Consider the following 12,791-nt stretch of genomic DNA (forward strand, 5'->3'; position numbering starts at 1 on the left):
TTCCCAACATAACTTAATGAAGGTGGAATCCAAACAAAATACAAATGTCCGTTTTATATAATTTGCATCGAAAGCGGTCAATATTGAAAGAAAACATCTGTAGCCTCACCATATTCTAAAGGTTGGGAATCGGTTTATTTTAATATCTAACCATGTCGCAATCATACAACATTATATTTTTGTCACGCCTCATATGTGTGTATCTACAAGGAACATTTTTTCTCGATCTCCTGGATGCGACTGATGGAGGCTGCGGTCCATGAGCAACGCCTTCTCGCTATCATAACCGCTCAACCATCTCTCTCAAACATCCTGCTTCCAGTTGCGTTTCATTGGTTTGCAAGTGCGTTGTGCTTAACAGTACGCGTTTTGAACAAATACATATCTACATATATATAAATATATATATCACATTTGGAGTTTAGTATTATTGACGGCATTGATGGAGACGGTTACGATTGATGTCATATAGATTTGATTATTACCCTTGCAGCGCAAAGAAGTTTGGGCAGGGATCATTTCATAGAAGTGGTCAGAGCATTCCGCAAGAGACATGCGCGCTCCAGCTGGTATTACAGCCACTGACGACACCATGGTGATTCCGTTTTACATTTCGCCTCAGAGATGAGTGTGGGAGGGTTTCCATGTACTGGCAGTGTGTTTGTTATCTTGTTCATTATTTATCTAAGAGATTTGTCTTCCTAAGACAAATAAAATACACAAAAATACATAATGTAATCAGTTAATTAGAAAACGAGAAGATGTAGGCTAGATTTGCTGTGAGATGATTGATTTGGAGACATGAGTGTTAAAATGGTTATAACTCCATTGTTCTCCTCCAGTAATATTTGAATATTTTTGTATATTTTTCTAATGAAATGTAGGATATAGTTAGACCTCACTAATTTCTGTATTTAATTGTATATTCTCCAATGAGGGTGTGTCTTTCCTACACTGAGCATGTGATGTTTACTTTAACTGCAGCCCATGGGGTCGGAGAGGGTGGAGATGCGAAAGAGACAGATGCAGATCCACCAGGAAGCAGCCACCAGTGTCCTCCAAGCTCGCCACGGGATGGGCGCCGCTCCCTCCAGTGCCTCAAACGCCTGCTGCTTCTGCTGGTGCTGCTGCTGTAGCTGCTCCTGGTAAGCTCTGCTGGCCACACCAACCAAGACAAGGAGGACAGTTTTGGATGGGCAGAAAGCAATTCAGTGTTGCTTGGTGGCTGGATTTATTTCTACAATTAAATGTTTGAATGGGCAACAGTCTCCAAGTCACACAAACACAGAGATCATACAGATCCCACAGTTATTCTCTTTGGGCCAAGGCCACTGAGACATCAGTGTTTTGGAATTATGGAGGTTCTGCTCCCCCAGGAGCCTCCCTACCTGTTATGTGCAGACTATGAGCATGTTAATTCACTCCTCAGGGACACCGAACAACAATTGTCTCCACATGTGTCTCAATTAATTCCTGCTAATTGTAGTAAAGCTTCAGTGCTTGGCTGCAACTCCTCCTGGGTCAGGTGTGCCCTGTGGTTTATGCCTGATTTCAGCCTGAATCTAATTAGAAAACAGGTGACTGCAGACATCAGGTGTTCAGAAAATTTCAATTACGGCACAACACAAATTTGTGTTTACGCAAGGCTTCCCTGAAGAGTAGGAACATTCATGAGGGCTGGGCTGGTACCTGTAACTTATGTGCAACACTTAAATAACATACAGTAATGTATCTTAATCAAATATTCCAGTTAACAGAATCAGACATTACATACATTTTACTATATAAAATAAACATACGCATACTATATCTACATAATTTCGACGCTGTCGTTTAATTACATGGCATGAATATCTTAAGTGTGTCTTTCCCAGTCTGACTGTTAGGGGTGAAGATGAAAGGGTCCAAAGAACCACATATGAGAGGAGGCCAGAGGACACTCCAAACTGTGAGGACAGGTAAAGTATTGAGCACTGTGGTCTGTGAACAAAACATACATTATTACTCTAGAAAACAGCAGTATCCAGAGAAAGGAAACCTACCCCGTGACTCACTTTGATTGCTTTTCACCCTCTTCTTCTTGGTGAAAATCTTCTCTCAGATGACTGGGTTCAAGACTTCTGCTCTGCATGGAGGCACTTGTCTCTGACTTTCAAAACATGTTAGATCAGAGATCAGCTCCAGGGCCAGAGAAAGGAAGGTGGACACTTAGAGAATCCAAATGGGGATTCAATGTGTTTTAATCTCTTTTTTGCTAAGCCCTAAACCCACACTTGAAGATGCGCGCTCCTGGTCCATGTCGTTCGAGAAGCTGATGAAGAGCGCGGCTGGACGGGGCTGCTTCCGTCAGTTCCTGCGGACAGAGTTCAGCGAGGAGAACATAGTGTTCTGGCTGGCCTGCGAGGAGCTCAAGAAGGAGACCAATAAGAGCGTGGTGGAGGAAAAAGTGCGACAAATATACGAGGACTTCATCTCAATACTATCTCCTAAAGAGGTGAGCTAAGCCTCAGGCTTGGGGCTAATAGCTTTTCAGTTCTCGTAAAAATGTTATTTAGAAAGACTGTGACCCCAGCTATGGTTTTTAACTTACCTAGCACTGACCATTCAACAGATTAAACAGAACACGTTTTCCCCAAATACAGCTCTAAAGATTTGATAGACAGAGTTGCTATACTTTTCCCTCGCTTAGGTGAGTCTGGACTCACATGTTCGAGAAGTGATCAACCACAACATGCTGGAGCCCACTTCTCACACGTTCGAGGATGCCCAACAGCAGATCTACACACTGATGCAGAGAGACTCGTACCCGCGTTACATGAACTCCTCAGCGTACACAGATCTACTGCAGAGCCTGGAAGAGCCTCCACCTGAAACATAAGGTCTCAAACATCCCTCCCCACTTACTAATGCCAGATTCAGAAACCAAGAACATCTGTTTCCTTCCCTTACATAAGATCGGATGAGTTGAGTAGTAAAAATTGTTTTTTCTTTGAAGCAGACACATTAGAACATTTCCAATCAAAAACGTCTGAGCTGTTGTGTCTGAACTTGGCTTTAGATGACGCATGTATCCCACAAAATAACTTTTATCCTCCAGTTGCAGTTCAAATGTTTAGATTTTTACAGGTAGATGAACAGGTACTTACTGTTTGTGTACACAATATAAGCTGTCCTTGAAACGAGCAAGAACAAATGCTTGGTCCAGTTACAGACAAGTAGATGTTTTCAAGACATATTTATATTTTTATATATTCCCTAGCGCTTGATATTGCACTTTTATATATTGTTTAATGAGAGATAAGCATGTATCTGTGAGCACTATATTTATGTGTAGGTACAGTATATTGTCAGCCTTAATGTGTTTTAAGTTTGTTTTAGAGAAAATAGGTCATACTTAATATCAAGAAGATTATGAAAGTGCCTTGGCATAAGATCTTACTACACTAACACAGTAGTTTGAATGGTGCGACAATTCATTTATAAAACATGGTGGTGCTTTCAGCTCTTCTCAAAGAATAATAGTTTAACTACATTTTACGGAAAATATGAGCTGAGTCATAAAAATAGCCTGTGAATTTAAATACTGTGATTCTTATTGAGATATAATTTCTAATTAGGCATAGTTATGACAAGGAACAAATACGTTTAAGAAAGAAAAATATTGTGAAAGTACAACCACAGACTTATTGGTGTATTTTTCCAAATAAAGAAGATGGCTGTTTTCCTTCACACAAGTTTAATAAAGCACAATAAATCTATGGTCTTTTTCATGTTAATCATCTCATTATTTCTACGTATATTAAATGAAGACCAATGGATCATTAAACAACTATTTTGTCTCTGCTATCTATTGTAAATCAAAAGATTGTATTAAATAGCTTTTCAAACCAATATAGTAAAAGATATTCCACCACATCTAAAGATGTATTTCTTGAGGTTTGAAGGCGAACCGCTGTACAACAATGGCAACTGACATGTTTCGTGTCAAAGATTTAGTCATAGCTCCAGTCCAAAACACTGCAGTCTGTGTATACTCTCATCTTAGACTGCCTATAGCCCTTAGCCTACTCCTAACTAGGTGAGCAGAAACCAGAGTGAGCAGGTATTTAGTAAAGTCAGTCAGTGGTTCCGAGGATCTTGATGAGAGGCAGGAGTCAGGGACCTAGTCGGCGATGGTGGTAGTGTGTGGGCTGCTAATAAGATCATTAGCTAAACTGGAGGAAGCTGCTTCTCAATGAACCGCTTAATATCCATCATTTCCTGTAGGATGGATGGAGGCAGAGAGAGAGTGAAAGAGAGAGAGAGATAGAAATGATCACTAATCATCATTACCATAATATAAGCAGAAAGCTGTACACCATTCTGTTACATTATGTTGTTACACTATGACATGACCATACCAACCTCAGAACAGGCACTGTGAGGCATTCTGGGATAGGTCTTCAAGGTGACGTTGTTTGGGTTGACTAGAGTCTTCAGCTTTTCTACCGTCAGACTACCGAATGCTAACGGCACCAGAGGGTCCGCCTCACCGTGGCATTGGAGGAAATGAATGTCCTTGTTGACCATGTTAGTCGAAACCTTGAAATCAGAATCAGAATCAGAATGGGATTTATTCGCCATGAAAGTTTGCACAGACAAGGAATTTGCTTTGGCAGGAAGGTGCATACAATAAACATATACCTAAAATGTTAATATGTGGACTAACTATACTAAGGGTACATAAACTAGCAGTACTAAGTGGGATTAGAATATAATTAAATATACAATAAAATAAAATATAAGTTGCCAATTACAATATAAAAATACAAAAATACAAATATTACAAAAAATACAAATGTACAAGATACCATGTTGTAATGCAGTGCAAAAAGCTGTGAAACGTGACATTCCGATAACACAAAATATACTGTAAGTTGAAATCATTGGAGCATTTCCTGGAAGTATACCAAGCCCAACACCTTTACCTCAGTAGGATTATATTCAATTCATTTAGCAGACGCTTTTATCCAAAGCGACAAATATCAACATATCAATTAGACTACATACTGGCACAGTACAATGCCAAGTACGGTGCAGAAAAAATATATTTTGTGGAAGATCAACTACTCATGGGTGCAGTTTCTTGCTAGACAGCGTATTAACAGGATCTCAGGTAAGGGACAAAGTCGCAGGTATCACAAGAAGTGAAACTGCTAAGTGCTACTTTTGGTGGCCTTAGAACACTTAAAACTCAGTAACTTCAGTAACTGGTTCAGTAACTTCCTTAGTCACTAGTGTTGTGCAAGTAAATGTCTTAGTAAAATGTGAAATGCATAGATGTGCAGAGTCAGTACCTGAGGAAAGGAGCTACGTAGAGGCAGCCAGCAGCTGAGAGCCACAACTCCTGCTAGCTTCTGCTGAGTCGTCAGGGCTGTGTAGAGAGACAGGGCTCCACCCTGCACACACAAAAACAACACACAAGGACCATGTGGTCCTGTGTTACAGAGGAACAATCACATGTTCTGATGGCTGATGAAAGGACACGGTTTGGAGGTGGATGTAGCCTGCATTTGTCACTCATATTTTTCACATAGTTGCATTCTTTTTTTTTCACTGAAAGAAAAAAACTGGATCAATTCTACCTGAGAAAACCCACCCAGGACAATTCTGTGGGAGGGTATTCCATTCTTGACTTCCTGGTCTATCAGCGCTTTAACTGATGGGAAAGAGACCGACAGGTCACTAGTGAATCATGCACACGTTTACTATATGGAAAAGAAGTGGCAACGGTAATCCAAAAGCCAACTTACTATTCTCTGCTGCTTTTTTTATCCCAATCTCATCTTCCTCAGCATCTGTACTCAACCCGATGATATCAAACCTACCACACAGACACAAATCATGATACAGAACTGACTATACTCATTCCCTTTCTCAATAATCCATGGAAATATGTTATAACTTTACAAGCTCTGCGTCTTACCAAGAGGGCATGGACATGTTCATGTTTAAGGTGACAGGCATGATAGGCCTGAGAAATTAATGAAAAATAAATTACATCGTGATTTAAAAAGGTGAGACAACGCAAGTGTATGTCTCCCATAATCTTTATTGATGATGAGAAATGCAATCTTGCTTCCAGATACTCACGCGTGAGGACAGATGTACTTCACATGTGAAGTTCTGATCTCTGCAAAAGCCTCGGCCCAACCATGACTATAAGCAAGAATTCAGGGCTCTCAAGTATCACGCCTTCGTCGTGAGACATGGCATTTTTGTCATTTCTCAACGTTGTACCCAAACTTTGACAGGTTATCTCACGCCAAACTTTTGATATTGAGAGCCCTGAGAATTAAAGCGCTAAAACATAGGCCTACCCTTAACAATAAGAATGTATCAATGTATTAATTGTACATCTGTGGGCTAAATGAATTTGTAAATGCTATTATTATTATTATTATTATTATTTTATAAGCCCTAATGGGAGGCAAACATGCATAATAATGAACTTACATCTTGGTACATACCCTGTATCACCCAAGCCATGAAGAAATATCACCTGCAACAACAAACAATTTAAACTCGATTGGAAATATGCCGCATATGGACAGTTCCCAACGCTATAGCCTACCAAAAATTACAGCCAGAGAACCTGTCAAATCAGTCTCGATCGTTGCATCCGGTAAGATGCACAACTCACCGCTGCAGTAGCTTTTCGTAAAGCAGGCACAAAAGCAGGCAATGGAACTGACATATTATTGCCGCACATACAACGCAGTTGTAGAAAACATAAAAAACTGAATGTATATGATCCGCAAGCTACACCTACACGAGGCGGTTACCGTCCTTTTGATCGACCTTGGACAATTTATTTTGTTTCGAGATTTCTATAAAAATTTTCAGATCTATTCCCGGTTTTGTCTATGGTGATTTAAGTCAATGTCGCTTCTTTAAGATGTAAAACGTGGATCAAACAAACATTATGTTATTACAAACTAATTTGACGTTCAACTCGATTTGATTGACAGTTTGGAGTTCCGCCTGTTTCCCATAATGATTGGATGTTGGGCTGTTTTCCTTTCAGACATTGGTTCAGGCACAAATAGAGGTCTGACACTTCCGGTTCCGTATGTTATTTCTGTGATGGCTGATATTGTCCTTGGAAAACGTTGACATGTGAGCAGAACCATGTCTTTGACGAAAAAGCCAGGTGGGAAAGCGTTAGAGATATTGCAAAACTTGCCCCGCATAACACTTGCCAATTTACGGGCGGATCCCGGTACCAAAAAAGCAGTAAGTGGAACCTGTTCATGGTTAGATTAAATTAGCAGATGCTGTTAGCTTTGTAGGTTTAATGCTTTGTAGCTGCCTAACTATTTAGGCTAGAGTCAGTAACTATCAAGTTAGGTACTCACGTAGCTAATTTACAGAGTGAAACTGCATAGATTATGCAGCTGGATTTTCTCATATTCACTAATCTAAATTAGTTATAATACAAAAGCTCATATATCTGTCTGTGCATCTAAGGAATAAGCCTAATTCAAAACGGTGTGGTCTACAGTTTGCAGAAATGTGCATGACCTCACTTAATTACCATGTGGGATTCTTCACCCAAATGTGAGGCCAGTAGTGATTGCTCTTTGATTCTCTGTTCTGTGTCATTTTGCAGGAGAAAAAACGAGGCAGAGGTCAGCACGGAGGCAACAGAAGTGGCCGGGGTCACAAAGGAGAGAGGCAGAGAGGCAATCGCCCCCGTCTGGGGTTTGAGGGGGGTCAATCTCCCTTCTATCTCTCTATCCCCAAATATGGTTACAATGATGGACACAGGTATGTGAGGCACCTTGATTGTGTAAAGTTGGTTTGTGCTCTCCACTTAAGGGTTTGCTGCATGTTTTATGTTCATGTGATATTTAAGTCATACAGAACCTGACTATTCAAGGGATCAGCACTCAGCACACATTAGTACTTGAAACAGACTATCTGTATAGACAGTCCAGTTCATGTTTAAGAGGAAGCCTGTGTTCACTCAACATATTTACGCAACATATTTGGAGCAAAAATTAGCCACATGGCTCATTCTCAAACCTGTGCTCTTTTCCTGGTAGTCGCAGACCACAGTACCAGCCCCTGTCCCTGAAGAGACTGCAGTACCTGATTGACTTGGGCCGAGTTGATCCCACTCAACCCATTGACCTGACACAGCTGGTCAACGGTAGGGGCTTGACCATTCAGCCCCTGAAGAGAGACTATGGTGTACAGCTTGTTGACGAGGTAACTTTAGGTCTAGATTTAAATGCTGTTTAACTTCAGCAGAAATGGTGATTCACATGACACTGTCCACTATCCAAAATCACCTGCATACTCCCAAGTTTATTATTTAGTGTGTTTTGCCATTTTACTATGCCACTAGGTGGCACTCTCTAACAGCTTGTCCTGACAGATTACATGTTTGTTTTTTCTCATAAATCCATCTACTCTCTCGTTGTTGTCTTAGGGGTCTGATATTTTTGCTGCAAAAGTTAACATTGAAGTTCAGATGGCGTCAGAGGGCACCATTGCTGCCATAGAGAGAAATGGAGGGGTCATCACCACTGGGTTCTATGATCCCAGAAGTCTTAGTAAGTAACATTTCAGTTCATAGACTTCATGCTACATAATTTGAAATGCAAATACAGTATTGGTAACAATGTGCCTCACCACATTTATTTTGCAGCGGTCCTCTGTAAGCCTGTCCCATTCTTTTTGACCGGTCAGCCAATTCCAAAGAGGATTCTGCCAGGGGAGAACTTGGTCCCTTACTACACAGATGCCGTTAACAGGGGTTACCTGGCGGACCCAGAGAAGATCCAACAAGCACGGTTGGCCCTGGCCAAGAAGTACGGCTACATTCTGCCAGACATTTCTAAGGATGAGCTGTACCACATGCTCTCCATGAGGAAGGATATGAGGCAGATCTTCTTTGGCCTTTCACCAGGATGGGTGGTCAATATGGCGGAGAAAAAGATCCTGAAACCTGTGGACAAGGAACTGCTCAGATATTACAACTCGTAAAATGCTAGTCTGTGAAATAAACCTGGTTTGATGTATGTAAATGCCATGGTGGCTGTTGAGTCAATGTCTCATTGCGTAATTTGTTAAGTCACTTGCCTATCATGTCCTAATGTATCAGAGCCAAGTGTGTTCCTCAATGTCATTTGACCACTGCTTACTTTTTTTAAATTTAATTTTTAACATTGATTCTGTTTCGAATGGAATGGATGATGTTTCAACAATAAAGTACAGAATGTAAAGTAGAAAAGTTGGTCTTGGTTTTACATTTGGTTTAAGGAACTCAGATTATAGGGGGAAATTGATTTATTTTTGACACTCACCACACTAAGATGAAAGAGCCATATGTACCCTGCTGGTGTCGGAGCTGAGAAAATGACTTGCGCAACTTAATGGAAGAAACGTGGACTGTAACAGGTGAGGGGGAAATAAGGAAAATAAGATAACTCAAAGAATGAAAACAGGAAACAGATGCCTGGTGATGTGTGTTACATGTGAAACAAGCTGCCTTGGCTGTAGATGGGGGAGTTTGAAATTAGTCATAGGCAGCTGTATCCTGGCCTGGACGTTCAAACGACTAACCCCCCTCGGAACACAATCAGAGGCACACACTCCTGTCTTTGCCCCTGTTATGTTGTAAGTACCATTGACAGTATAGGGAAAAGGTATTTTGAAAATGCCATGGAGATATTTCTTGCAATGCTGGCAAAACACTTCCTGATTAAAATGATAATCCTGTCCTGAAGTCACTGTGAAGGTGTTCCACAGAATGTTACATTCCTGAAATTCCATTCTGACACTTTCACTGTTCAACATGTAAACATACAGTACATTACTACACTAGGCCCATCAATTGACACAATTAAACATTTAAATAATATGGCTAAACCTACATCAGATCAAATCTTCCTGATTATTTTGTAAAAACAGGTATATGTATTTAGTTTACTGTTTACCCAATGGAACTTGTAATGTGCCATTAGTATCAAACAGTAACTGTTTTATCTGCTTGCTGTGGACAATGTCATCAGCATTAGTTCAATAATAAATGTCAGAAGCACACACAAACCCCTAAGAAAGGATTTTGCACCACTACTTGAGTAAAACATTGGCTACTCAATCCCACAGTGTTCCCAAATTACTTTTTAAGACCTGATTGTTTACACTTTAATTCCCACAGAATTTCATGTACCACTGCTCCAATATTTATTTTAAGTCTAAATGTATAATGCTGTCTATAAATAAAATGGTATTCTTGGCATAAAATGTCCTTAGGGCCGTTGACATAGCACTCCTGGTGGAATAAAATTCTTTATCAAAGGAAGCATGTGTGTGTGTGTGTGTGTGTGTGTGTGTGTGTGTGTGTGTGTGTGTGTGTGTGTGTGTGTGTGTGTGTGTGTATGTTTGTGTAACTTCTAGCATTCTTCTAGCAAGTAGTACTCATTGCCGTGTTTGTCATTGTACGCCTGATTTCTGAAATATGGTAATGCTTTGTAGGTTTAATGAGCTTGTGGTTATTATTATATTAAAAGGGTAGGGGTTCTCATGGTTAAGTATTTTCCTGTATCTCAAATAATTGACTCTAATAAATGACACACCAATACATGACCAGTCCTGCCAGGAAAACAAGCCCAAACCTTACAGCATTATACTTTAAATAAATCACTGCACAGGAAAGAAACTGCACAAGCATTGTTTATGGCAGAGCAACGGCCCTTATCTTCAAAGCAGCAGAAATCCTTTTGAATCCAAATCTGCTCTACAACTACAGTGTGAAGGTGAAAAGAGAGACCATTTAAAAAAAAATACCAGAGGGTTTGGGTAGAGTATGAGGGGGCATCAAGAGAATAAACGCTTAAGCACATACATATTCATTTATGCAAAATTTCAATGAAAATAAGCTAATTTCGCAGAAAGTTAGGGAGAAAATAACTCAAATCTTTTGTTTTTCAAATCTATCAAGGATTGCGTCATAGTTTGTGATCCCATTGATCAAATGAGTCTAACCAGTTCACACTATCTAATTAAACGTTTAAATATTCGTTGTTTAGTCGTTGTCGAAGTAGACCAGATCAGATTATTGTGGTTATCTCCTAACGGTGAGTAGCCATTGACAGGCAGAAAGACAGAGATAGCACAGTGTCTCACAGGTTTGAGGGCTTCTAGGATACTAGATAATAATTAGAGTGGATTGCTGCTAATTGGAGTTCTGTCTGTTTTGTTGTTTTGTCTTCCTAGGAGCCACTGAATGGTGTCTGGGTTCAGGGTCAGGCACCCAGACAGGCGAGAGGGCAGTCAGACAGACTGACAGACTACAGTGTTCTCATTGGAGCTGGAGGAAGAGAGCGGAGACAAGTTGAGCTTGAGACTGTAGACATTGTGCCATGGCCTGCTTTGGCAATACAATACTCCATCAAATGCCAAGATCTCTAGAGCCCAGACAATAAGAGACTTGGGAAATTCACTCAGTTAAGCAGATAAGGGTCTTATCAGAAGACAGGTCTGGAATACAATCCCTCATTTGCAAAGAATAGAATTGTATTTGGGCATGTCTATCTTTGATCACTTTTTGCAAGGTTTCTAGAAGCTAGACAAATGTAACAGTGTGAGATATTGTACTGAAAATAATTTTCTTTTCACATGTATTGCATACCTTCTATTCATGTCACATTCTTACTGCCTCCCACATGACCATTGTATGGAAGCCAGTCTGGCTTGGGGTCTAAGTGTGTCTGCAGGCTTTGTCAACTCTGTTTCGTGTCTAAATGTATGTGTGTGAATGTATGTTTGTGTGAGTGTTATCTGTGTTGAGAGGTGGGGACATCATTGTGTTCAGCTAATGAGGCCACATTAAGCCAGTCTACCCCAGGGGGTGTGTAATCCCTTCAGCTACTCATTGGTATGGGGCAGGGCAGGGTGCTGTTTACTAGGGAGTGTGAGGCTCCAGCTCAGGGCTGGGGCCTGGGTCCTCTGTGAGGGCTCCAACACCTGATTAGCACGGACTGGCTGCAGGGAGAGAGGTTAAGAAGAAGGGGTGTAGGGGGCTGGCTAGGCCACTGCATAGAATGGAGTCTTGGGTGAGTGTATCTGATGCCAGCCTGCTGTGTCTGGAGGATGCATACAGTCACCTGAGCCCCTTGTGGAACAATGCTGCTACTTGGAGTGTGTGTGTGTGTGTGTGTATGGGGGGAAATGATGAGGCACTGTGTGGAAAACACAGATTTCCGTGGGCTGGCAGTTAAGTGAGGAACCCAGCAGAATACAGAGCTCCGTTACCTAAATTACATCGGCCGGGAATCGAACTGTCAACCTTCAGATTACTAGCCCGATTCCCTAACCACTCAGCCACCTGACACCTGACTTACATACTCTTGTTATTTTTTCCTTCATTCTCTGTCTGCTTCTGAGAAATAAAGCATTGAAATTCCTTTAAACTAATGAGTGTTTTGTTTAATGGATTGGAATAAGTCTGGTCTGCATATAGAACTGACATGGGCCTTCATGGTAGCATACCACATGTATCATCAGAGGTACAATATTATCCGCCCTAAAAAATATTTCCATCACTTTTAAAAGATAATCCTACCTGCAAAATAAAGCATGTAAATTGGTAAAACAACTCAATGTATGTCTGTATCCTTACGAGTATCCTTACATTCAACCTTAGAGATCAGTCCTTCCCTTTAGACCATAGACAACATTTGATCCAGTTTGTCCTAAACAACAGGTGTATCCATCACATCCTCAAACATGCACTAACA

The 12,791-nt window shown here is 40.7% G+C and overlaps 3 protein-coding genes across 3 annotated transcripts; 2 read left to right on the forward strand and 1 right to left on the reverse strand.

The window, feature by feature from the left end:
- Positions 1-214: 214 nt before the first annotated feature.
- LOC136957803 (regulator of G-protein signaling 20) lies at positions 215-3,070 on the forward strand. The gene is made up of 6 exons (XM_067251996.1): positions 215-343; positions 494-595; positions 985-1,145; positions 1,875-1,958; positions 2,260-2,494; positions 2,690-3,070. Exons 2-6 carry the CDS (start codon positions 554-556, stop codon positions 2,876-2,878), a joined length of 711 nt encoding a protein of 236 aa, XP_067108097.1. The 5' UTR covers positions 215-343; positions 494-553; the 3' UTR covers positions 2,879-3,070.
- A 652-nt stretch (positions 3,071-3,722) lies between these two features.
- Positions 3,723-6,987, reverse strand: LOC136957779 (acyl-protein thioesterase 1-like). The gene is made up of 9 exons (XM_067251953.1): positions 6,683-6,987; positions 6,510-6,541; positions 6,133-6,198; positions 5,966-6,013; positions 5,793-5,863; positions 5,625-5,698; positions 5,337-5,438; positions 4,405-4,581; positions 3,723-4,260 (listed from the first exon to the last, which is right to left on the reverse strand). Exons 1-9 carry the CDS (start codon positions 6,749-6,751, stop codon positions 4,210-4,212), a joined length of 690 nt encoding a protein of 229 aa, XP_067108054.1. The 5' UTR covers positions 6,752-6,987; the 3' UTR covers positions 3,723-4,209.
- Positions 6,988-7,120: 133 nt separating this feature from the next.
- mrpl15 (mitochondrial ribosomal protein L15) lies at positions 7,121-9,275 on the forward strand. Its single transcript, XM_067251954.1, has 5 exons — positions 7,121-7,275; positions 7,652-7,809; positions 8,088-8,253; positions 8,477-8,600; positions 8,696-9,275. Exons 1-5 carry the CDS (start codon positions 7,171-7,173, stop codon positions 9,031-9,033), a joined length of 891 nt encoding a protein of 296 aa, XP_067108055.1. The 5' UTR covers positions 7,121-7,170; the 3' UTR covers positions 9,034-9,275.
- Positions 9,276-12,791: the final 3,516 nt, after the last annotated feature.

Source organism: Osmerus mordax, chromosome 15 (assembly GCF_038355195.1).
Source record: "Osmerus mordax isolate fOsmMor3 chromosome 15, fOsmMor3.pri, whole genome shotgun sequence".
Taxonomy (NCBI): domain Eukaryota; kingdom Metazoa; phylum Chordata; class Actinopteri; order Osmeriformes; family Osmeridae; genus Osmerus; species Osmerus mordax.